Source organism: Salvelinus namaycush, chromosome 23, assembly GCF_016432855.1.
Source record: "Salvelinus namaycush isolate Seneca chromosome 23, SaNama_1.0, whole genome shotgun sequence".
Classification (NCBI taxonomy): Eukaryota; Metazoa; Chordata; class Actinopteri; order Salmoniformes; family Salmonidae; genus Salvelinus; species Salvelinus namaycush.
The window spans coordinates 11,182,972-11,207,761 of NC_052329.1; the positions used below are offsets into that span (position 1 = coordinate 11,182,972).

Sequence of the window (24,790 nt, forward strand, 5' to 3'; positions counted from 1 at the left end):
ACTCTGGTCTGAACCATCTGTACTGGATGACTGTCGGTAGCCGATGTGAACAAGACCTTTAAACAGGTCAACATTCACAAAGCCGCTGGGCCAGACGGATTACCAGGACGTGTACTCAAAGCATGCGTGGACCAACTGTCAAGTGTCTTCACTGACATTTTCAACCTCTCCCTGACTGAGTCTGTAATACCTACATGTTTCAAGCAGACCACCATAGTCCCCGTGGCTAAGGAAGTGAAGGTAACCTGCCTAAATGATTACCGCCCCGTGGCACTCACGTCGGTAGCCATGAAGTGCTTTTAAAGACTGGTCATGGCTCACATCAACTGCATCCTCCCGGACACCCTAGACCCACTCCAATTCGCATACCGCCCCAACAGATCCACAGATGAAGCAATCTCAATCGCACTCCACACTGCCCTTTCTCACCTGGACAAAAGGAACACCTATGTGAGAATGCTTTTCATTAACTACAGCTCAGCGTTCAACACCATAGTGCCCACAAAGCTCATCACTAAGCTAAGGACTTTGGGACAAAACACCTCCCTCTGTAACTGGATCCTGGACATTGTGACGGGCCGCCCCCAGGTGGTAAGAGTAGGCAACAACACGTCTACCACGCTGATCCTTAACACGGAGGCCCCTCAGAGGTGTGTACTTTTTCCCCTCCTGTATTCCCTGCTCACCTACGACTGCGTGGCCAAACACGACTCCAACACCATCATTAAGCTGAAGACACAACAGTGGTAGGCCTGATCACCGACAACGATGAGACAGTCTTTAGGGAGGAGGTCAGAGAACTGGCAATGTGGTGCCAGGACAACAACCTATCCCTCAATGTGAGCAAGACAAAGGAGCTGATCGTGGACTACAGGAAAAGGCGGGCCGAACAGGCCCCCATTAACATCGACGGGGCTGTAGTGGAGCGGGTCAAGAGTTTCCAGATCCTTGGTGTCCACATCACCAACGAACTATCATGGTCCAAAACATACCAAGACAGTCGTGAAGAGGGCACAACAAAACCTTTTCCCCCTCAGGAAACTGAAAAGATTTGGCATGGGTCCACAGATCCTCAAAAGGTTCTACAGCCGCACCATCGAGAGCATCCTGACCGGTTGCATCACCACCTGGTATGGCAACTGCTCGGCATCTGACCGTAAGGTGCTACTGAGGGTAGTGCGAACGGCCCAGTACATCACTGTGGCCAAGCTTCCTGACATTCAGGACCTACAGTTGAAGTCGGAAGTTTACATATACCTTAGCCAAATACATTTAAACTCAGTTTTTCACAATTCCTGACATTTAATCAGAGTAAAAATTCAGTTAGGATCACCACTTTATTTTAAGAATGTGAAATGTCAGAATAATAGCAGAGAGAATTATTTATTTCAGCTTTTATTTCTTTCATCACATTCCCAGTGGGTCAGAAGTTTACATACACTCAATTCGTATTTGGTAGCATTGCCTTTAAATAGTTTAACTTGGGTCAAAAGTTTCGGGCAGCCTTCCACAAGCTTCCCACAATAAGTTGGGTGAATTTTGGCCCATTCCTCCTGACAGAGCTGGTGTAACTGAGTCAGGGTTGTAAAGCCTCCTTGCTCGCACACACTTTTTCAGTTCTGCCCAAAAATGTTCTATAGGATTGAGAACAGGGCTTTGAGATGGCCACTCCAATAACTTGACTTTGTTGTCCTTAAGCTATTTATGCCAGTATGCTTGGGGTCATTGTCCATTTGGAAGACCCATTTGCGACCAAGCTTTAACTTCCTCACTGATGTCTTGAGATGTTGCTTCAATATATCCACATAATTTTCCACCCTCATGATGCCATCTATTTTGTGAAGTGCACAAGTCCCTCCTGCAGCAAGGCACCCCCACAACATGATGCTGCCACCCCCGTGCTTCACGGTTGGGATGGTGTTCTTCGGCTAGCAAGCCTCCCCCTTTTTCTTCCAAACATAACGATGGTCATTATGGCCAAACAGTTCTATTTTTGTTTCATCAGACCAGAGGACATTTCTCCAAAAAGTACGATCTTTGTCCCCATGAGCAGTTGCAAACCGTAGTCTGTTTTTTTATGGCAGTTTTGGCTCAGTGGCTTCTTCCTTGCTGAGCGGCCTTTCAGGTTATGTCGATATGGGACTCGTTTTACTGTGGATATAGATACTTTTGTACCTGTTTCCTCCAGCATCTTCACAAGGTCCTTTGCTGTTGTTCTGGGATTGATTTGCACTTTTCGCACCAAAACACGTTCATCTCTAGGAAACAGAACACGTCTCCATCCTGAGCGGTATGACGGCTGTGTGGTCCCATGGTGTTTATACTTGCGTACTATTGTTTGTACAGATGAACGTGGTACCTTCAGGCGTTTGGAAATTGCTCCCAAGGATGAACCAGACTTGTGGAGGTCTACAATTTTATTTCTGAGGTCTTGGCGGATTTCTTTTGATTTTCCCATGATGTCAATCAAAGAGGCACTGAGTTTGAAGGTAGGCCTTGAAATACATTCACAGGTACACCTCTATTTGACTCAAATGATGTCAAATAGCCTATCAGAAGCTTCTAAAGCCATGACATCATTTTCTGGAATTTTCCAAGCTGTTTAAAGGCACAGTCAACTTAGTGTTTGTAAACTTCTGACCCACTGGAATTGTGATACAGTGAATTATAAGTCAAACAATCTGTCTGTAAACAATTGTTGGAAAAATGACTTGTGTCATGCACAAAGTAGATGTCCGAACTGACAGGCCAAAACTATAGTTTGTTAACAAGAAGTTTGTGCAGTAGATGAAAAACGAGTTTTAATGACTCCAACCTAAGTGTATGTAAACTTCCGACTTCAACTGCATATAATAGGCGGTGTCAGAAGAAAGCCCATAAAATTGTCGGACTCCAGTCAACAGTGAGTAGCAGCAGTGTACAAAAGGGGGGGGGGGTCAATGTAAATTGTTCGGTGGCGATTTTATTAATTGTTCAGCAGTCTTATGGCTTGGGGGTATAGAGTCTCCAGCAGCTTGTCTCTCTCGTCAAGCATGTTGACCATCAGCTGCTCGAAGTTGGCTTCGGGGTCTGAGCCGTTCTGAGTCCCTCCACCCCGGGGAGGTCCCCCCGAGTCCCCCTCGGTGATTGTCGGCATCACCTCGCACATCATATTCGCTGCTTGTGTAGTATAGCGGTAATGAGAGGGGTGATATCCTTGGCGGTCTGAAGGCTAATCAACCGGCTAATAAACACGATGACTGATTGATGTGAATAGGCTATTTATCTTTGATGATTACGACTAATGGAAAACAGCATGGAATGTGCCGCGCGCACTGGGGATAGATATCCTAATGATCTTCACCCCCCCCCCCCCCCCCCCCCCCCACCACTTTTGTACACTGCTGCTACTCACTGTTTATTATCTATGCATAGTCACTACACCCCCACCTACGTTTACAAATTACCTCAACTAGCCTGTACCCCTGATGAACACTGACTCGGTACCCCCTGTATATAGCCTCGTTAATGTTATTCTTATTGTGTTACTTTTTATGATTACTTTTTATTTTAGTATACTTGGTCAATATTTTCCTAACTCTTCTTGAACTGCACTGTTGGTTAAGTGCTTGTAAGTAAGCATTTCACGGTAAAGTCTACACTTGTTGTATTCGGCGCATGTGACAAATAAAGTTTCATTTGATTTGAACTCTGCATGGACTATATTGGGTAAGCCTAGGTATTGTAGCTTTAGCCTGATAAACATCTGAAAGACTATTCACTCATCAAGTTAGCATATTTATACACATTAGAAATAGGGAGATAATTGGAACAAATAGGAAATTAGGCAATGTTTAAGACGTTCAAATGAATGATTATCTTTATAATTCATTCATTTATTCGTTTTTATTTATATTTTTGGGGGTGGAAAGTGGGTAGGCTACATACAGTTACCTGATTTTGCCTGTAGTCGAACGTCCATACATTTCTCTGTAACCTACATACACACCGCATAGTATGGTCATGTTAGGTACAGACTGTACTAGTGCTCCACCGGATCTTGCGAAGTGCAGCCAGGAAGCTCCATAGAATCCACGTCGCCAAGAAGACTCTCCGCTCTAAACTAGTCTACCAGCCCGACTCATTTCTCAGGGTGGTCGGGCACTTTGACCAAACACTACCCGCAGACGTAGAAACATGGTAAGGAAATGAAAACATAGATTTTGAATGAAGTGCAACATAGATTTAGAGTGAAAGTATTGATAAAGACCCGCTGCCGCCCAGGCCAGTCATTGCAGTTTTTTTATGTGAATTGCTTTTTTTACGATTGCTACCTGATTGAAAACTAATTTAGACCACATCCAATGAATTAACCTATGCCTAGTTGTGAATGATCGAATTTTTTAAGATATTGCAGAAACTCTAGAAATGGCAATAATGTAACAATATGGTATTCAAAAGACTCGTGAAGTCTCTGATCGATTGGTCAGTTACTAAATATGCTAGTACTTCAATATGCAACTTTATATAACGATTATTTTCCTAAACTACTATATCGCAAATGGCTAATGGCTGGGAATTTCCAGACCAGAGGGAATCATTCATGCACCTCAAATGTGGTGGAATGAGCTTCAGTAAACAGACACGCCCCCATATTAACCCTCCCCACAAGCAGTTGCCTTGGTGCCACTTTGTGAAACTTTATATCTACTGTAGAACTACAAGTGTATAGCTGTTATGGTTTGGATACACTTATAGTTTTATTGATAAGCGTAATCAGACTAATTTGAGTACATATTTAAAAAAAGAAAAAAGGTAAGTGTATCTGACCTGTCTCTATAAAAACATACTCAGATCTGGTCTCTGTCAAATCAGATGTTTTATTTATTGTTTCCGTTCAACTGATCTGCATATACATATGAGTGAAGAGTAATCTGGTTAGTATCAAAATAAGACACTGTGTCTAGTATTGGTCTAGTATAAGTTAGGAGGCAGAGGTAGAATATGACTTCATATATTGGGTTCTCTCCCTCTCTCCCTCTCAGCCTCTCCGGTTGGACATCAAGCGGAAGCTGACCGCTCGGTCGGACCGTGTGAAGAGTGTGGACCTGCACCCAACTGAACCATGGATGGTTGCCAGCCTGTACAATGGCAGTGTCTGTGTCTGGAACCACGAGACACAGGTAAACAACATTCATTCTCATTTAGGATTCAGCTCTCATTCATTCATTCATTCTTCGTAGACCTTGCTGCACATTATGTTCTTGAGTGATATATGAATGGATTGCTTCTCTATGATGATGATGACCATGATGCTGGTGCTTCTTTTGAATCTGTGTAGACCCTGGTGAAGACATTTGAGGTGTGTGACCTGCCTGTGAGAGTGGCTAAGTTTGTGGCGAGGAAGCACTGGGTCATTGCTGGAGCAGTAAGTGTTATAACACCCTTATAACTGCTTATAATGCATTTATCTGTCCTATTCAGAGTTCAGAGTTTTCCCATATCTCTCTCCATTTTAACCTTCTCCACCCTCTCTCCCTTCACCTTCTCCCCCCTCTCTCTTGCTCTTCTCTGGTCCTCCTCAGGATGACATGCACATCCATGTGTTTAACTACAACACTCTGGAGAGAGCTCACATGTTTGAGGCCCACTCTGACTACATCCGCTGTATCGCAGTCCACCCAACACAACCTTACATCCTTACCAGCAGTGGTATGTTGTGTTTGTCTCTTTCTTTCTCTCACTCTCTCTTTCTCTCTCTATATATACATAAATTACAAACATCAACCATTGAATATTGTGAACATGATCGTGTGTGTGTGTCCAGATGACATGCTGATCAAGCTTTGGGACTGGGACAAGAAGTGGGTGTGTGGTCAGGTGTTTGAGGGCCACACCCACTATGTCATGCAGATTGTCATCAACCCTAAAGACAACAACCAGTTCGCCAGCGCCTCCCTGGACAGGACCATTAAGGTACATACAGTACACACACACTAATCTTTGTGTTTGTAGCACTACAGTTGGTTTGATTATTGTCATGTTGAAGTGGTTATAGATGTGTAATGTTTCATGAATTCTATACACTTGTTGTAAATCATTACCACTACATTTCAGTAATACACTGAAGTATTCTTTGGCCCTTGGCTGTTGCAGGTGTGGCAGCTGGGATCTTCCGCCCCTAACTTCACTCTGGAGGGCCATGAGAAAGGAGTCAACTGTATCGACTACTACAGCGGAGGGGACAAGCCCTATCTTATATCAGGAGCTGACGACCGCCTGGTCAAGATCTGGGACTACCAGGTACACATGGAAATAAACATGGAAACACAGTTTATGTACAGTCGTGGCCAAAAGTTTTGAGAATGACACAAATATAAATTTTCACAAAGTCTGCTGCCTCTGTTTGTATGATGGCAATTTGCATATACTCCAGAATGTTATGAAGAGTGATCAGATGAATTGCAATTAATTGCAAAGTCCCTCTTTGCCATGCAAATGAACTGAATCCCCAAAAAACATTTACACTGCATTTCAGCCCTGCCACAAAAGGACCAGCTGACATCATGTCAGTGATTCTCTCATTATCACAGGTGTGAGTGTTACCGAGGACAAGGCTGGAGATCACTCTGTCATGCTGATTGAGCTCGAATAACAGACTGGAAGCCTCAAAAGGAGGGCGGTGCTTGGAATCATTGTTCTTCCTCTGTCAAACATGGTTACCTGCAAGGAAACACGTGCCGTCATCATTGCTTTGCACAAAAAGGGCTTCACAGGCAAGGATATTGCTGCCAGTAAGATTGCACCTAAATCAAACATTTATTGGATCATCAAGAACTTCAAGGAGAGCGGTTCAATTGTTGTGAAGAAGGCTTCAGTGCGCCCAAGAAAGTCCAGCAAGCGCCAGGACCGTCTCCTAAAGTTGATTCAGCTGCGGGATCGGGGCACCACCAGTACAGAGCTTGCTCAGGAATGGCAGCAGGCAGGTGTGAGTGCATCTGCACGCACAGTGAGGCGAAGACTTTTGGAGGATGGCCTGGTGTCAAGAAGGGCAGCAAAGAAGCCACTTCTCTCCAGGAAAAACATTAGGGACAGACTGATATTCTGCAAAAGGTACAGGGATTGGACTGCTGAGGACTGGGGTAAAGTCATTTTCTCTGATGAATCCCCTTTCCGATTGTTTGGGGCATCCGGAAAAAAGCTTGTCCGGAGAAGACAAGGTGAGCGCTACCATCAGTCCTGTGTCATGCCAACAGTAAAGCATCCTGAGACCATTCATGTGTGGGGTTGCTTCTCAGCCAAGGGAGTGGGCTCACTCACAATTCTGCCTAAGAACACAGCCATGAATAAAGTATGGTACCAACACATCCTCCGAGAGTAACTTCTCCCAACCATCCAGGAACAGTTTGGTGACGAACAATGCCTTTTCCAGCATGATGGCGCACCTTGCCATAAGGCAAAAGTGATAACTAAGTGGCTCGTTGAACAAAAAAGCGATATTTTGGGTCCATGGCCAGGAAACTCCCCAGACCTTAATAATTAATCCCATTGAGAACTTGTGGTCAATCCTCAAGAGGAGGGTGGACAAACAAAAACCCACAAATTCTGACAAACTCCAAGCATTGATTATGCAAGAATGGGCTGCCATCAGTCAGGATGTGGCCCAGAAGTTAATTGACAGCATGCCAGGGCGGATTGCAGAGGTCTTGAAAAAGAAGGGTTAACACTGCAAATATTGACTATTTGCATCAACTTCATGTAATTGTCAATAAAAGCCTTTGACACTTATGAAATGCTTGTAATTATACTTCAGTATTCCATAGTAACATCTGACAAAAATATCTAAAGACACTGAAGCAGCAAACTTTGTGGAAATGAATATTTGTGTCATTCTCAAAACTTTTGGCCACGACTGTACACATGTACACACAGTTAATATGCACATGTACACACAGTTTATATACACATGTACACACAGTTAATATGCACATGTACACACAGTTTATATACACATGTACACACAGTTAATATGCACATGTACACATCGTTTATATACAGATGTACACACAGTTAATATGCACATGTACACATAGTTTATATACAGATGTACACACAGTTTATATACACATGTACACACAGTTTATATACACATGTACACACAGTTTATATACACATGTACACATAGTTTATATACACATGTACACATAGTTTATATGCAGATGTACACACAGTTTATATACACATGTACACACAGTTAATATGCACATGTACACATAGTTTATATACACATGTACACACAGTTTATATACAGATGTACACACAGTTTATATGCACACGTACACACAGTTTTTCACATACTCTCAAACGAAGAATGAAACACATATGAATATGCACAGCACACACATTTCAGATCAGAAAATACACACACTTGAAGTGTTACGCGTCTGTCCTAGTGATGATATATAGTGAGTTGACTGATTCTACTCTAGTCCTCTGCTCTACCTCCAGAATAAGACATGTGTGCAGACTCTAGAGGGCCATACCCAGAATGTGTCCTGTGTCAGCTTTCACCCTGAGCTGCCAATCATCCTCACAGGCTCCGAGGACGGTGGGTAGTGTAGTGTTTACCTTATCCCTTTAGAATGGAATAACAAGGTGTTTACCTATGTTATAACATAGTTGTAACATTGTACCGTGGTGATAACATGGTGTTTTCTTGTCATGTTGACTAGTTCTAGTCTTCCCTGGATCAGTTATCTATGTTTGACCACTCTCTCACATGTAAAGCTCTTTCTCTCCACCCTTCTTCCATCTTCTTATGGACATACAGGCACAGTGAGAGTCTGGCATTCCAGCACGTACCGCCTGGAAAACACACTGAACTACGGGATGGAACGTGTGTGGTGTGTGTGTGGCCAGCGAGGCACCAACAGTGTGGCGCTGGGATATGATGAAGGCAGCATCATCATCAAGGTACCAAATTAAGGAGACTCTAAACTACACATCAAGAATGATGTGGGGTCAGTGATCTGATTATTAGTATTGTTGGTAATCATATAGAATGCTTGTATTGTTTTCATACAGGGCCAGTTTGATTCTGTAGGCTGACATATCACCCATGTACGTCCAAGTTGTATGTTCAGCTGAAGTTGAAATATTATGATTTGAACATCACTCCTTCTCTTCCTCTGTCTCATCTTCTTCACTCTCTCCCCCCTCTTCTCCCTCTCTCTCCTCATCTCCCCCTCCCTCCCTCCCTCAGTTGGGCCGTGAGGAACCAGCCATGTCTATGGACTCTAACGGTAAGATCATGTGGGCCAAGCACTCTGAGGTGCAGCAGGCCAACCTGAAGGCCATGGGAGAGGCTGAGATACAGGACGGAGAGAGGCTGTCCCTGGCCGTCAAAGACATGGGCAGCTGTGAAATCTATCCCCAGACCATCCAGCACAACCCCAATGGCAGGTTAGTGTGTGCGTGTGTTACCGTGTTTGTGTGCATATGTGTACTAGTTGCTCACCAAATGTAAAATATATATATATATATATATATACAGTACCAGTCCAAAGTTTGGACACACAAACTCATTCCAGGGTTTTTCTTTATTTTCTTACTATTTTCTACATTGTAGAATAATAGTGAAGACATCAAAACTATAAAATAACACATATGCAATCCTGTAGTAAGCAAAAAAGTGCTAAACAAATCAAAATATATTTTATATTTGAGATTCTTCAAAGTAGCCACCCGTTGCCTTGATGATAGCTTTGCACACTCTTGGCAGTCTCTCAACCAGCTTTACCTGGAATGCTTTTCCAACAATCTTGAAGAAGTTCCCACATATGCTGAGCACTTGTTGGCTGCTTTTCCTTCACTCTGCGGTCCAAATCATCCCAAACCATCTCAATTGGGTTGAGGTCGGGTGGTGGAGGCCAGGTCATCTGATACAGAACTCCATCACTCTCCTTCTTGGTCAAATAGCCCTTATACAGTCTGGAGGTGTGTTGGGTCATTGTCCTGTGGAAAAACAAATAATAGTCCCACTAAGCGCAATCCAGATGGGATGGCGTATCGCTGTAGAATGCTGTGGTAGCCATGCTGGTTAAGTGTGCCTTAAATTCAAAATAAATCACACAGTGTTACAAGCAAAGCACCATCATACCGCCTCCTCCATGCTTTACAGCGGGAACCATACATGCAGAGATCATCCGTTCACCTTCTCTGTCTCACAAAGACACAGCGGTTAGAACCAAAAATCTGAAATTTGGACCTCAACCTCATGAAGCTGGTTGAGAGAATGCCAAGAGTGTGCAGAGCTGTCATCAAGGCAAAGGGTGGCTACTTTGAAGAATCTCAAATATAAAATATATTTTGATTTGTTTAACACTTTTTTGGTTACTACATGATTCCATATGTGTTATTTTATAGTTTTGATGTCTTCACTATTATTCTACAATGTAGAAAATGGTTTTTAAAAAATTAAGAAAAACCTTGGAATGAGTTGGTGTGTCCAAACTTTTGACTGGTACTGTATATATGCTAGTTAGCAGATGCTTTTATCCAAAGTGACTTACAGTCATGCGAGCATGCATTTGTATGTACTGGTGCGCCCCAGGAATCGAACCCACAATCTTAGTGTTGCAAGCACCATGCTCTACCAACTGAGCCTTACAGGACCATAAATGGACAGTATATATATGTGTGTGTGTGTGTGTGTGTGTGTGTGTGTATGTGTGTGTGTGTGTGTGTGTGTGTGTGTGTCAGTGGAGGCTGCTGATGGGAGGATGGCTCATAATAATGGCTTGAAGGGAGTAAATGGAATGGTATCAAACGTGGTTTATATGTGGTTGATATCATTCCATTGACTCCATTTCATCCATTACTATGAGTCGTCCTCCTCTCAGCAGCCTCCGCTGGTGTGTGTGATCACACACTAACTAATGTCGTGTGTCTGTGTGTCTGTGTGTGTATGTGTGTTACAGGTTTGTGGTGGTGTGTGGGGATGGAGAGTACATCATCTACACTGCAATGGCCCTGAGGAACAAGAGCTTTGGTTCAGCACAGGAGTTTGTCTGGGGCCACGACTCCTCAGAGTAAATCAAGTCAACCGCACACTGACCACTCATACACAGTCATCTATGGACCATCCACGGTCTAGTATGGTCAGGGTGACTTAACCACTGTTGTTTCTATGGCAGGTATGCTACTCGGGAGAGCACCAGTATGGTCAAAATCTTCAAGAACTTCAAAGAAAATAAGTCTTTTAAACCAGACTTTGGGGCAGAAGGTAGGACAAACATATCATATTTGATCCAGTATGAACTGACTCCCTATGTGTGGGTGTGTCTGCATGCAGATGATATGCTGATGTGTTATACCTAACGATATGTGTGTATCATCCCCTGCAGGTATCCATGGTGGGTTCTTGCTGGGCGTGAGGTCAGTGAGTGGTCTGGCCTTCTACGATTGGGAGAACACAGAACTGGTCCGCCGCATTGAGATCCTGCCTAAACACGTGAGTCGGCTACAGTATTTAAACTGTTATTAATCCACAGTTGATCTATATCAACTTTCAGACACATGACCATTTACAGATTATAGCAGGTCCAGGCAGCGCCTAGCTCAGGTAGAGGGTGAGAAGCCACCTACAGCGACCCAACCCTCCTCTAACTTCCTCCCCACAGCGATACAACCCTCTTCTAACTTCCTCCCCACAGCGATCCAACCCTCCTCTAACCCCCTCTCCACTGTGACCCAACCCTTCTCTAACCCCCTCTCCACAGCGACCCAACCATTCTCTTACCCCCTCTCCACAGCGACCCAACCCTCCTCTGATCTCCTCTCCACAGCGACCCAACCCTCCTCTGACCTCCTCTCCACAGCGATCCAACCCTCTAACCTCCTCTCCACAGCGATCCAACCCCCTCTTCACAGCTACCAAACCCTCTTCTAACCTCCTCCCTACGGCGACCCAACCCTCCTTTGACCTCCTCTCCACAGCGACCCAACCCTCCTTTGACCTCTCCACAGCGACCCAACCCTCCTCTGACCTCCTCTCCACAGCGACACAACCCTCCTCTCCACAGCGACCCAACCCTCCTTTGACCTCCTCTCCACAGCGACACAACCCTCCTCTCCACAGCGACCCAACCCTCCTTTGACCTCCTCTCCACAGCGACCCAACCCTCCTCTCCACAGCGACCCAACCCTCCTTTGACCTCTCCACAGCGACCCAACCCTCCTTTGACCTCCTCTCCACAGTGACCCAACCCTCCTTTGACCTCTCCACAGCGACCCAACCCTCCTCTGACCTCCTCTCCACAGCGACACAACCCTCCTCTCCACAGCGACCCAACCCTCCTTTGACCTCCTCTCCACAGCGACCCAACCCTCCTCTCCACAGCGACCCAACCCTCCTCTGACCTCCTCTCCACAGCGACCCAACCCTCCTCTGACCTCCTCTCCACAGCGACACAACCCTCCTGTAACCACCTCTTCTTTCCTCAGGTCTTCTGGTCAGAGTCTGGGGAGCTGGTGTGTATCGCCACGGAGGAGTCTTTCTTTGTGCTGCGCTACCTGGCTGAGAAAGTGGCAACAGCACAGGAGACCAAGGAGGGAGTCACCGAGGATGGGATAGAGGACGCCTTCGAGGTGAGACTACGCGACATCTAGAGATTAGATTCTGGACAGGACAATTAATTTTGTATTTCTACTCTAACATTTTCTTCTATACCTATATCTCTCCCACTCTCGGTCTCTCTCTCCCTCAACCCCCTTTCTCTAGGTGTTGGGTGAGATTCAGGAGGTGGTGAAGACAGGTCTGTGGGTGGGAGACTGTTTCATCTACACCAGCTCAGTCAACAGACTCAATTACTACGTAGGAGGAGAAATTGTCACCGTCGCCCACCTGGACAAGTAAGACTATACCTACCTGCTGAGACTGCTACAAACCATTAACCTGTTGACCTCAAATGACCTGTTATGCATGTGTTTCAATATTTCAAATCTCGCTCAACTCTTACAGTTCCCTAGGGCCTAAAACATAAAGGATTCATGCCTTACAAAATGTTATGTCAGAATGTCATTTCCTTAAGTCATTGTGTGTCATGTTTCCTGTTTTCATTCAAGATATGTGTTCACCTTAATACTGGTGTTGTATCAACTCCCCTGTCTGTCTGCTATAGAACTACAGTTGAAGTCAGAAGTTTACATACACCTTAGCCAAATACATTTAAACTCAGTTTTTCACAATTCCTGACATTGAATCCTAGTAAAAATTGCCTGTCTTAGGTCATTTAGGATCACCACTTTATTTTAAGAATGTGAAATGTCAGAATAATAGCAGAGAATGATTTATTTCAGCTTTTATTTCTTTCATCACATTACCAGTGGGTCAAAAGTTTATACACTCAATTAGTATTTGGTAGCATTGCCTTTAAATTGTTTAACTTGGGTCAAACGTTTCAGGTAGCCTTCCACAAGCTTCCCACAATAAGTTGGGTGAATTTTGGCCCATTCCTCCTGACAGAGATGGTGTAACTGAGTCAGGTTTGTAGGCCTCCTTGCTCGCACACGCTTTTTCAGTTCTGCCCACACATTTTCTATAGGATTGAGGTCAGGGCTTTGTGGTGGTCACTCCAATAATGTCACGACTTCCTCCGAAATCGGGTCCTCTCCTTGTTCGGGCGGCGCTCAGCGTCGCCGGTCTTCTAGCCATCGTCGATCCACTTTTCATTTTCCATGACCGCATTTCAGCCGTGCGTAATTGGCCGACTCCCACCACGGTAAAGGAAGTGCAGCAGTTCGTAGGGTTTGCCAATTACTACCGGAGGTTTATCCGGGGTTTTGGTCAGGTAGCGGCTCCCATTACCTCACTGCTGAAGGGGGGCCCGGTACGTTTGCAGTGGTCGGCTGAGGCGGACAGGGCTTTTGGTCACCTGAGGGCTCTGTTTACCTCGGCTCCCGTGCTGGCCCATCCGGATCCCTATTTGGCGTTCATAGTGGAGGTGGACGCGTCTGAGGCTGGGATAGGAGCCGTGCTCTCTCAGCGCTCGGGTACACCACCGAAGCTCCGCCCCTGTGCCTTCTTCTCGAAGAAGCTCAGCCCGACGGAGCGAAACTATGACGTGGGGGACCGGGATCGGTTGGCTGTCGTCAAGGCTCTGAAGGCGTGGAGACATTGGCTTGAGGGGGCTAAACACCCTTTTCTCATCTGGACTGACCACCGCAATCTGGAGTACATCCGGGCAGCGAGGAGACTGAACCCTCGCCAGGCAAGGTGGGCCATGTTTTTCACCCGTTTAGTTTTTTCCCCTTTCCTACAGACCAGGTTCCCAAAATGTAAAGGCAGACGCACTGTCCCGACTGTATGACACAGAGGAGCAGTCCATGGATCCCACTCCCATACTCCTGGCCTCCTGCCTGGTGGCGCCGGTAGTGTTGGAGCTGGACGCGGACATTGAGCAGGCGTTACGTGCAGAGCCCGCTCCCCTCCAGTGTCCAACTGGGTGTCTGTACGTTCCGTCTGCTGTCCGTGACCGGTTAATCTATTGGGCCCACACGTCACCCTCCTCTGGTCATCCTGGGATCGGTCAGACGGTGCGCTGTTTGGTTGGGATGTACTGGTGGCCTACCTTGGCCAAGGACATTAGGGTTTATGTTTCCTCCTGCTCGGTGTGCGCTCAGTGTAAGGTTCCTAGGCACCTGCCCAGAGGGAAGCTACACCCCTTACCCGTTACACAGCGGCCTTGGTCGCACCTGTCGGTGGATTTTCTTACCGATCTCCCCTCCCCTCACAGGGAAACACCACGATCCTGGTCGGTTCTTTAAGTCCTGCCGTCTCCTCCCTCTGCCCGGTCTCCCTACGGTCCTACAGACTGCGTAGGCCTTGTTTACGCACGTCTTCCAGCACTACGGGGTGCCTGAGGATATAGTGTCTGATCGAGGTCCCCAGTTCACTTCGAGGGTCTGGAAGGCGTTCATGGAACGTCTGGGGGTCTCGATCAGCCTTACCTCAGGTTTTCACCCCGAGAGTAATGGGCAGGTGGAGAGAGTGAACCAGGATGTGGGCAGGTTTCTGCGGTCGTATTGCCAGGATCGGCCGGGGGAGTGGGCAGCGTTCGTGCCCAGGGCCGAGATTGCTCAGTTCTCGCTCCGTCACTCCTCCACTAACCTCTCCCCTTTCCAGTGCGCCCTGGGGTACCACACGGTTCTGGCGCCCTGGCATCAGAGTTAGACTGAGGCTCCTGCGGTGGACGACTGGTTCAGGCGCGGAGGAGATATGGGACGCCGCCCATGTTCACCTCCAGCGGGCCGCGCTGCGCCAGAAAGCCAGCGCAGACCGTCACCACAGTGAGGCCCCAGTGTTCGCACCGGGGGACCGGGTCTGGCTCTCGACCCGGAACCTGCCCCTCTGCCTGCCCTGCCGGAAGCTGGGCCCGCGGTTTGTGAGGCCATTTAAAGTCCTGAGGAGAGTGAACGAGGTTTGTTATAGGTTACAGCTTCCCCCTGATTACCGTATTAACCCCTCGTTCCATGTGTCTCTCCTCAGGCCGGTGGTGGTTGGCCCGCTCCAGGAGTCTGAGGTGCGGGAGGTTCCTCCGCCCCCCTCTGGACATTGAGGGGGCCCCGGCGTACTCCGTTCGCTCTATACTGGATTCGAGGCGTCAGGCGAGGGGCCTTCAGTACCTCGTGGAGTGGGAGGGGTACTGTACGGAGGAGAGGTGCTGGGTTCTGGTGGAGGATGTGTTGGACCCTTCAATGCTGCGAGAGTTCCACTGTTCCGTCCGGATCGCCCTGCGCCTCGCCCTCCGGGTCGTCCCCGAGGCCGGCGTCGGCGCGCGGCTGGGGCCATGCGTCAAGGGGGAGGTACTGTCACGACTTCCGCCGAAGTCGGATCCTCTCCTTGTTCGGGCGCCGGTCTTCTAGCCATCGTCGATCCACTTTTCATTTTCCATTTGTTTTGTCTTGTTTTTCCACCCCCCATGTCTTTGTGTGGGATTGTTTATTGTAGTGCTTGTGAACGTTCCCCGTGAGCTCACTACGGGTTATTTTTGTGCCTATTTATCTTGTTCTGGATGCCGTTGGTTTTACTTAATAAATCTCCGGTTATTACCCAGTTTCTGCTCTCCTGCGCCTGACTATTATGCACCCCGCTACAAATAACTTGACTTTGTTGTCCTTAAGCCATTATGCCACAACTTCTGAAGTATGCTTCGGGTCATTGTCCATTTGGAAGACCCATTTGCAACCAAGCTTTAACTTCCTGACTGATGTCTTGAGATGTTGCTTCAATATATCCACATAATTTTCCTGCCTCATGATGCCATCTATTTGTTTCAGTGCACCAGTCCCTCCTGTAGCAAAGCACCCCCACAACATGATGCTGCCACCCCGTGCTTCACGGTTGGGATGGTGTTCTTCGGCTTACAAGCCTCCCCCTTTTTCCTCCAAACATAACGATGGTCATTATGGCCAAACAGTTCTATTTTTGTTTCATCAGACCAGAGGACATTTCTCCAAAAAGTACGATCTTTGGCCCCATGTGCTGTTGCAAATCGTAGTCTGGCTTCTTTATGGTGGTTTTGGAGCAGTGGCTTCTTCCTTGCTGAGCGGCCTTTCAGGCTATGTCAATATAGGACTCGTTTTACTGTGGATATAGATACTTTTGTACCGGTTTCCTCCAGCGTCTCCTTCCTGAGCGGTGTGATGGCTGCGTGGTCCCATGGTGTTTATACTTACGTATTATTGTTTGTAGAGATGAAAGTGGTACCTTCAGGCATTTGGAAATTGCTCCCAAGGATGAACCAGACTTGTGGAGGTCTACAATTTTATTTCTGGTCTTGGCTGATTTTTTTTGATTTTCCCATGATGTCAATCAAAGAGGCACTCAGTTTGAAGGTAGGCCTTGAAATACATCCACAGGTACACCTCCAATTGATTCAAATGATGTCAATTAGCCTATCAGAAGCTTCTAAAGCCATGACATCATTTTCTGGAATTTTCCAAGCTGTTTAAAGGCACAGTCAACTTAGTGTATGTACACTTCTGACCCACTGGAATTGTGATACAGTGAATTATAAGTGAAATAATCTGTCAATAAACAATTGTTGGAAAAATGGCTTGTGTCATGCACAAAGTAGATCTCTTAACTGACTTAACTGACAAACTATAGTTTGTTAACAAGAAATTTGTGGAGTGGTTGAAAAAACAGTTTTAATGACTCCAACCTAAGTGTATGTAAACTTCCGACTTCAACTGTATGTACTGTACCCGTCTGTCTAAAATACTGGTGTTGTATTGACTCCCTGTCTGTCTGCTATAGAACTATGTACCTGTCTGTCTAAAATACTGGTGTTGTATTGACTCCCTGTCTGTCTGTTATAGAACTATGTACCTGTCTGTCTAAAATACTGGTGTTGTATTGACTCCCTGTCTGTCTGCTATAGAACTATGTACCTGTCTGTCTAAAATACTGGTGTTGTATTGACTCCCTGTCTGTCTGCTATAGAACTATGTACCTGTCTGTCTAAAATACTGGTGTTGTATTGACTCCCTGTGTCTGCTATAGAACTATGTACCTGTTGGGCTACATCCCTAAGGATGACCGTCTGTATCTGGGTGATAAGGAGCTGAACATCGTCACTTACTCTCTGCTGGTGTCGGTACTGGAGTACCAGACTGCTGTAATGAGGAGGGACTTTGGGATGGCAGACAGGGTCCTACCCACAATCCCTAAAGAGATGAGGACCAGGGTTGCCCACTTTTTAGAGAAACAGGTGAGACTGGGAGGGTGGGTGTATTTTTACATTGGTGTGTGTCTTAACGCACACTATTTCTGTGTGTGTCCTCTAGTGTCTGTGTGTATCTTTTGTGTGTGTAACCCTTTCTCCTCTCTCTATCTCTCTCTGCAGGGTTTCATGCAGCAGGCCCTGGCTGTGTCCACAGACTCAGAACACAGGTTTGAGTTGGCTCTGCAGCTAGGAGAACTGAAGATCGCCTACCAGCTGGCTGTAGAGGCTGAGGTGAGACAACACGTAAAGAGAAAGACTGGGAAAAATGTTGACAAACTGGGAATTATAGCAGTCTTGGAATGCAAGGGAAGTATTAAGAAATGTAGGGCCAAATGTGGATATTTGCAGACATATTTGGAGACCAACAGTATAAGATGACATGAGAAATACTGTAGTAAAGGGTATATCTTATCATATTTTTAACTAATCAAAAGCAGAGTGAATAGGGCTTCTGTTTTGTGTTTGTGATGAATGTCTTTCTAACATGGCAAACCTGTTCCCTCTCTCTCTTCCCCCCGTCCCTTTCTCTCCCTCTCCACATCCTCTCTCCCTGGCACGGTGCCCTGCAGTCGGAGCAGAAGTGGAAGCAGTTGGCAGAGCTGGCCACTACTAAGTGCCAGTTTGTCCTGGCCCAGGAGTGTCTGCACCATGCCCAGGACTATGGGGGGCTACTGCTGTTGGCCACAGCCTCGGGCAACGCCAACATGGTGGGCAAGCTGGCAGAGGGGGCAGAGAGAGATGGCAAGACCAACGTGGCTTTCCTCACCTATTTCCTCCAGGGGAAGTAAGTGTGTTTAGGGAGAGAAGGGTGCGGGGGTGGATGTTACAGAGGGAGGTGAGGAGGAGTGAGCAGAGTACTGGTTGGTGTTTAGGGAGAGAAGGGTGCGGGGGTGGATGTTACAGAGGGAGGTGAGGAGGAGTGAGCAGAGTACTGGTTGGTGTTTAGGGAGAGAAGGGTGCGGGGGTGGATGTTACAGAGGGAGGTGAGGAGGAGTGAGCAGAGTACTGGTTGGTGTTTTGGGAGAGAAGGGTGCGGGGGTGGATGTTACAGAGGGAGGTGAGGAGGAGTGAGCAGAGTACTGGTTGGTGTTTAGGGAGAGAAGGGTGCGGGGGTGGATGTTACAGAGGGAGGTGAGGAGGAGTGAGCAGAGTACTGGTTGGTGTTTAGGTTTCACTTTTATATGTACGTCATCTGTCAATAAATTGTTCTTATCGTTTCATCATTTATAATTCATTATTGGATCTTGGTGTGCTTTATGTTTATGATCTGGAAATGTCAATGTCCTTGGTTTCATCATTAGTCATTGTATTTCCATATTTCTGTTTTTTCCTTCCAGACTGGACAAATGTCTGGAGCTCCTCATTAAAACCAACCGGCTGCCAGAGGCTGCATTCCTGGCCAGAACATACCTGCCCAGCCATGTGTCTAGGTACAGCACTGGCAGGTTCACCTTGATTATCTCAATCTTGCCCTGGAGACACAACTTGGCTAAATTGGCTATATTTAAAAAATGCATGAAAACAAAATCTAGCTTTTTGGTCTTAATTTAAGGTTAGGGTTAATCATTCGGGTTAGCAGTATTGTTAAAATCAGAATTTATGACTTTGTGGCTGTGACAGCTAGTGACCACTCTGCAGAGCTACCTCCAGCACATTATTCATGACAGAAAAACGCTAACCTGCATAGCTGTGTGTGTGTGTGTGTGTGTGTGTGTGTGTGTGTGTGTGTGTGTGTGTGTGTACACGTGTACTGACCTCTGTGTCTCCAGTGTGGTGAAGCTGTGGAAGGAGAGCCTGGGGAAGGTGAACCAGAAGGCAGCTGATGCATTGGCCAACCCTACAGACTACAGCAACCTGTTCCCCGGCCTACGGGAGGCCTTCCTGGCCGAAGACTACCTCAAGGAGACCCACGTCAGGCTGAGGCCCGCCGCAGAGTACCCTCTCATCACCGTGAGTAGATACACACACATCTTGGGCACATTGTGGCAAAACTTTTGCAGCCATTGGATCATTTTCTTCTGTTTCATACCTATTTAACACAACCCTTTTTGTACACGTTCTTTCCATTTTACACTGAACAAAAATATAAACACAACATGTAAAGTCCCCTGTTTCATCAGCTGAAATAAAAGATCCCAGAAATGTTCCATGTGCACAAACAAACATATGTTTACATCCCTGTTAGTGAGCATTTCTCTTTTGCCAAGATAATCCATACAGCTGACAGGTGTGGCATATCAAGAAGCTGATCAAACAGCAAGATCATTACACAGGTGCACCTTGTGCTGGGGACAATAAAATGCCACTCTAAAATCTGCAGTTTTGTCACACAACACAATGCTACAGATGTCTCAAGTTTTGAGGGAGCGTGCAATTGGCATGCTGACTGCAGGAATGTCTACCAGAGCTGTTGCTCATTTCTCTACCATAAGCCGTCTTTAACATCATTATAGAGAATTTGTTAGTACGTCTGACCGGCCTAAAAACTGCAGACCACGTGTATTGCGTCGTGTGGGCGAGCGCTTTGCTGATGTCAACATTGTGAACAGAGGTGGTGGTGGGGTTATGGTATGGTGGTATGGGCAGGCATAAACTACGAACAACAAACACAATTGCATTTTATCGCAATTTGAATGCAGAGATACCGTGCCGAGATCCTGAGACCCATTGTCATGCCATTCATCTTCCGCCATCACCTCATGTTTCAGCATGATAATGCACGGCACCATGTCGTAAGGATCTGTACACAATTCCTGGAAGCTGAAAATGTCCTAGTACTCACCAGACATGTTACCCATTGATGAGCATGTGTGGGATGCTCTGGATCGACGTGTATGACAGCGTGTTCCAGTTACCGCCAATATCCGGTAACTTCGCATAGCCATTGAAGAGGAGTGGGACAACATTCCACAGGCCACAATCAACAGCCTGATCAACTCTATGCAAAGGAGATGTGTTGCAAAGCATGAGGGAAATGGTGGTCCCACCAGATACTGACTGGTTTTCTGATCCATGTCCCTACTTTTTTTTTTTTTTTGGTATCTATGACCAACAGTATTGCCAGTCATGTGAAATCCATAGATTAGGGCCTAATTTATTTATTTAAATTGACTGATTTCCTTATGAACTGTGAATCTTTGAAATTGTTGCATGTTGTGTTTATATTTTGTTCAGTATAGTTATGTTATTGTAGTGTGATGCACTGATGAAGACACACAATGTATGCGACCACCAGTAAAATACAGGTCAATGATTTGAGTCAAGGCAATACTTTACAGGTACCATAACTCCTTTGTACCTTTGCCCTTGTTTTCTGGTAAAATAAATCATATTATAATAATGCTTGTTATTATAGTATAAGTCTTGTACCTGTACTTGTAGTAGTACTGTCGTAAGAATGCCTCTACTCGCTGTTCTGCCTCTACTGGCTCTTCTACCTCTCTACTCGCTGTTCTGCCTCTCCACAAACTGTTCTACCTCTACTCGCTGTTCTGCCTCTCCACAAACTGTTCTACCTCTACTCGCTGTTCTGCCTCTCCACAAACTGTTCTACTTCTCTACTCGCTGTTCTGCCTCTCCACAAACTGTTCTACCTCTCTACTCACTGTTCTGCCTCTCCACAAACTGTTCTACTGTTCTACCTCTCTACTCGCTGTTCTGCCTCTCCACAAACTGTTCTGCCTCTCTACTCACTGTTCTACCTCTCTACTCACTGTTCTACCTCTCTACTCACTGTTCTGCCTCTCCACAAACTGTTCTACCTCTCTACTCACTGTTCTGCCTCTCCACAAACTGTTCTACCTCTCTACTCACTGTTCTGCCTCTCTACTCACTGTTCTGCCTCTCCACAAACTGTTCTACCTCTCCACAAACTGTTCTACCTCTCCACAAACTGTTCTACCTCTACTCACTGTTCTACTGTTCTACCTCTCTACTCACTGTTCTGCCTCTCCACTCGCTGTTCTACTGTTCTGCCTCTCCACTCGCTGTTCTACTGTTCTGCCTCTCCACTCGCTGTTCTGCCTCTCCACTCGCTGTTCTACTGTTCTGCCTCTCCACTCGCTGTTCTGCCTCTCCACTCGCTGTTCTACTGTTCTGCCTCTCCACTCGCTGTTCTACTGTTCTGCCTCTCCACTCGCTGTTCTGCCTCTCCACTCGCTGTTCTGCCTCTCCACTCGCTGTTCTGCCTCTCCACTCGCTGTTCTGCCTCTCCACTCGCTGTTCTGCCTCTCCACTCGCTGTTCTGCCTCTCCACTCGCTGTTCTGCCTCTCCACTCGCTGTTCTGCCTCTCCACTCGCTGTTCTGCCTCTCCACTCGCTGTTCTGCCTCTCCACTCGCTGTTCTGCCTCTCCACTCGCTGTTCTGCCTCTCCCCAAACTGTTCTGCCTCTCCCCAAACTGTTCTGCCTCTCCACAAACTGTTCTGCCTCTCCACAAACTGTTCTGCCTCTCCACAAACTGTTCTACTTCTCTACTCGCTGTTCTGCCTCTCCACAAACTGTTCTACTTCTCTACTCGCTGTTCTGCCTCTCCACAAACTGTTCTACTGTTCTACCTCTACTCGCTGTTCTGCCTCTCCACAAACTGTTCTACCTCTCTACTCACTGTTCTGCCTCTCCACAAACTGTTCTACTGTTCTACCTCTCTACTCGCTGTTCTGCCTCTCCACAAACTGTTCTACCTCTACTCACTGTTCTGCCTCTCCACAAACTGTTCTACCTCTCTACTCACTGTTCTGCCTCTCCACAAACTGTTCTACCTCTCTACTCACTGTTCTGCCTCTCCACAAACTGTTCTACCTCTCTACTCACTGTTTTACTGTTCTGCCTCTCCACAAACTGTTCTACCTCTACTCACTGTTCTACTGTTCTACCTCTCTACTCACTGTTCTGCCTCTCCACTCGCTGTTCTGCCTCTCCACTCGCTGTTCTACTGTTCTGCCTCTCCACTCGCTGTTCTGCCTCTCCACTCGCTGTTCTACTGTTCTGCCTCTCCACTCGCTGTTCTGCCTCTCCACTCGCTGTTCTGCCTCTCCACTCGCTGTTCTGCCTCTCCACTCGCTGTTCTGCCTCTCCACTCGCTGTTCTGCCTCTCCACTCGCTGTTCTGCCTCTCCACTCGCTGTTCTGCCTCTCCACTCGCTGTTCTGCCTCTCCACTCGCTGTTCTGCCTCTCCACTCGCTGTTCTGCCTCTCCACTCGCTGTTCTGCCTCTCCACTCGCTGTTCTACTGTTCTGCCTCTCCCCAAACTGTTCTGCCTCTCCCCAAACTGTTCTGCCTCTCCACAAACTGTTCTGCCTCTCCACAAACTGTTCTACTCGCTGTTCTGCCTCGCTGTTCTACCTCTCCATACACTGTTCTACCTCTCCACACTGTTCTACCTCTCCACACTGTTCTACCTCTCCACACTGTTCTACCTCTCCACACTGTTCTACCTCTCCACACTGTTCTACCTCTCCACACTGTTCTACCTCTCCACACTGTTCTACCTCTCTGCTCTACCTCTCCACACTGTTCTACCTCTCTGCTCTACCTCTCCACACTGTTCTACCTCTCTGCTCTACCTCTCCACACTGTTCTACCTCTCTGCTCTACCTCTCCACACACTCTTCTGCCTCTCCGCCACACTCTTCTGCCTCTCTGCTCTATCTCTCCACACACTGTTCTACCTCTTTCCTCACTGTTCTACCTCCTTCCTCACTGTTCTGCCTCTCCACACACTGTTCTGCCTCTCCACACACTGTTCTGCCTCTCCACACACTGTTCTGCCTCTCCACACACTGTTCTGCCTCTCCACACACTGTTCTGCCTCTCCACACACTGTTCTGCCTCTCCACACACTGTTCTGCCTCTCCACACACTGTTCTGCCTCTCCACACACTGTTCTGCCTCTCCACACACTGTTCTACTGTTCTACCTCTCTACTCACTGTTCTACTGTTCTACCTCTCTACTCACTGTTCTACTGTTCTACCTCTCTACTCACTGTTCTACTGTTCTACCTCTCTACTCACTGTTCTGCCTCTCCACAAACTGTTCTACTGTTCTACCTCTCTACTCACTGTTCTACCTCTCTACTCACTGTTCTACTGTTCTGCCTCTCCACACACTGTTCTGCCTCTCCACACACTGTTCTGCCTCTCCACACACTGTTCTGCCTCTCCACACACTGTTCTGCCTCTCCACACACTGTTCTACTGTTCTACCTCTCTACTCACTGTTCTACTGTTCTACCTCTCTACTCACTGTTCTGCCTCTCCACAAACTGTTCTACTGTTCTACCTCTCTACTCACTGTTCTACCTCTCTACTCACTGTTCTACCTCTCTACTCACTGTTCTACTGTTCTACCTCTCTACTCGCTGTTCTGCCTCTCCACAAACTGTTCTACCTCTACTCGCTGTTCTGCCTCTCCACAAACTGTTCTACTGTTCTACCTCTACTCACTGTTCTGCCTCTCCACAAACTGTTCTACTGTTCTACCTCTCTACTCACTGTTCTGCCTCTCCACAAACTGTTCTACTGTTCTACCTCTCTACTCGCTGTTCTGCCTCTCCACAAACTGTTCTACCTCTCTACTCGCTGTTCTGCCTCTCCACAAACTGTTCTACCTCTCTACTCGCTGTTCTGCCTCTCCACAAACTGTTCTACCTCTCTACTCGCTGTTCTGCCTCTCCACAAACTGTTCTACTGTTCTGCCCCTCTACTCGCTATTCTGCCTCTCCACAAACTGTTCTACTGTTCTGCCCCTCTACTCGCTATTCTGCCTCTCCACAAACTGTTCTACTGTTCTACCTCTACTCACTGTTCTGCCTCTCCACAAACTGTTCTACTGTTCTGCCCCTCTACTCGCTGTTCTGCCCCTCTACTCGCTGTTCTGCCCCTCTACTCGCTGTTCTGCCCCTCTACTCGCTGTTCTGCCCCTCTACTCGCTGTTCTGCCCCTCTACTGTTCTACCTCTACTCGCTGTTCTGCTTCTACAAACTGTTCTACTGTTCTACCTCTACTCACTGTTCTACCTCTAC

The 24,790-nt window shown here is 46.9% G+C and overlaps 1 protein-coding gene across 1 annotated transcript; it reads left to right on the plus strand.

Annotated features, from left to right (window-relative positions):
* The first annotated feature begins 3,947 nt into the window (after positions 1-3,947).
* On the plus strand, positions 3,948-20,639 carry LOC120018963 (coatomer subunit beta'). Its single transcript, XM_038962173.1, has 20 exons — positions 3,948-4,179; positions 5,025-5,162; positions 5,321-5,407; positions 5,565-5,691; positions 5,807-5,955; positions 6,136-6,282; positions 8,488-8,587; positions 8,810-8,952; positions 9,242-9,441; positions 10,959-11,069; positions 11,175-11,263; positions 11,385-11,491; positions 12,484-12,627; positions 12,761-12,891; positions 17,546-17,753; positions 17,889-17,999; positions 18,338-18,552; positions 19,106-19,198; positions 19,538-19,718; positions 20,610-20,639. The coding sequence occupies exons 1-20, from the start codon at positions 4,177-4,179 to the stop codon at positions 20,637-20,639; spliced, it is 2,514 nt and encodes an 837-aa protein (XP_038818101.1). The 5' UTR covers positions 3,948-4,176.
* The last annotated feature ends 4,151 nt before the right edge of the window (positions 20,640-24,790 follow it).

Bases quoted from the DNA above. Each gene is read 5' to 3' on its own strand.
- LOC120018963 (XM_038962173.1), top strand. The intron at 5,692-5,806 runs GTATGTTGTGTT...GTGTGTGTCCAG, and splicing joins TTACATCCTTACCAGCAGTG to ATGACATGCTGATCAAGCTT. The intron at 17,754-17,888 runs GTGAGACTGGGA...CTCTCTCTGCAG, and splicing joins CCCACTTTTTAGAGAAACAG to GGTTTCATGCAGCAGGCCCT.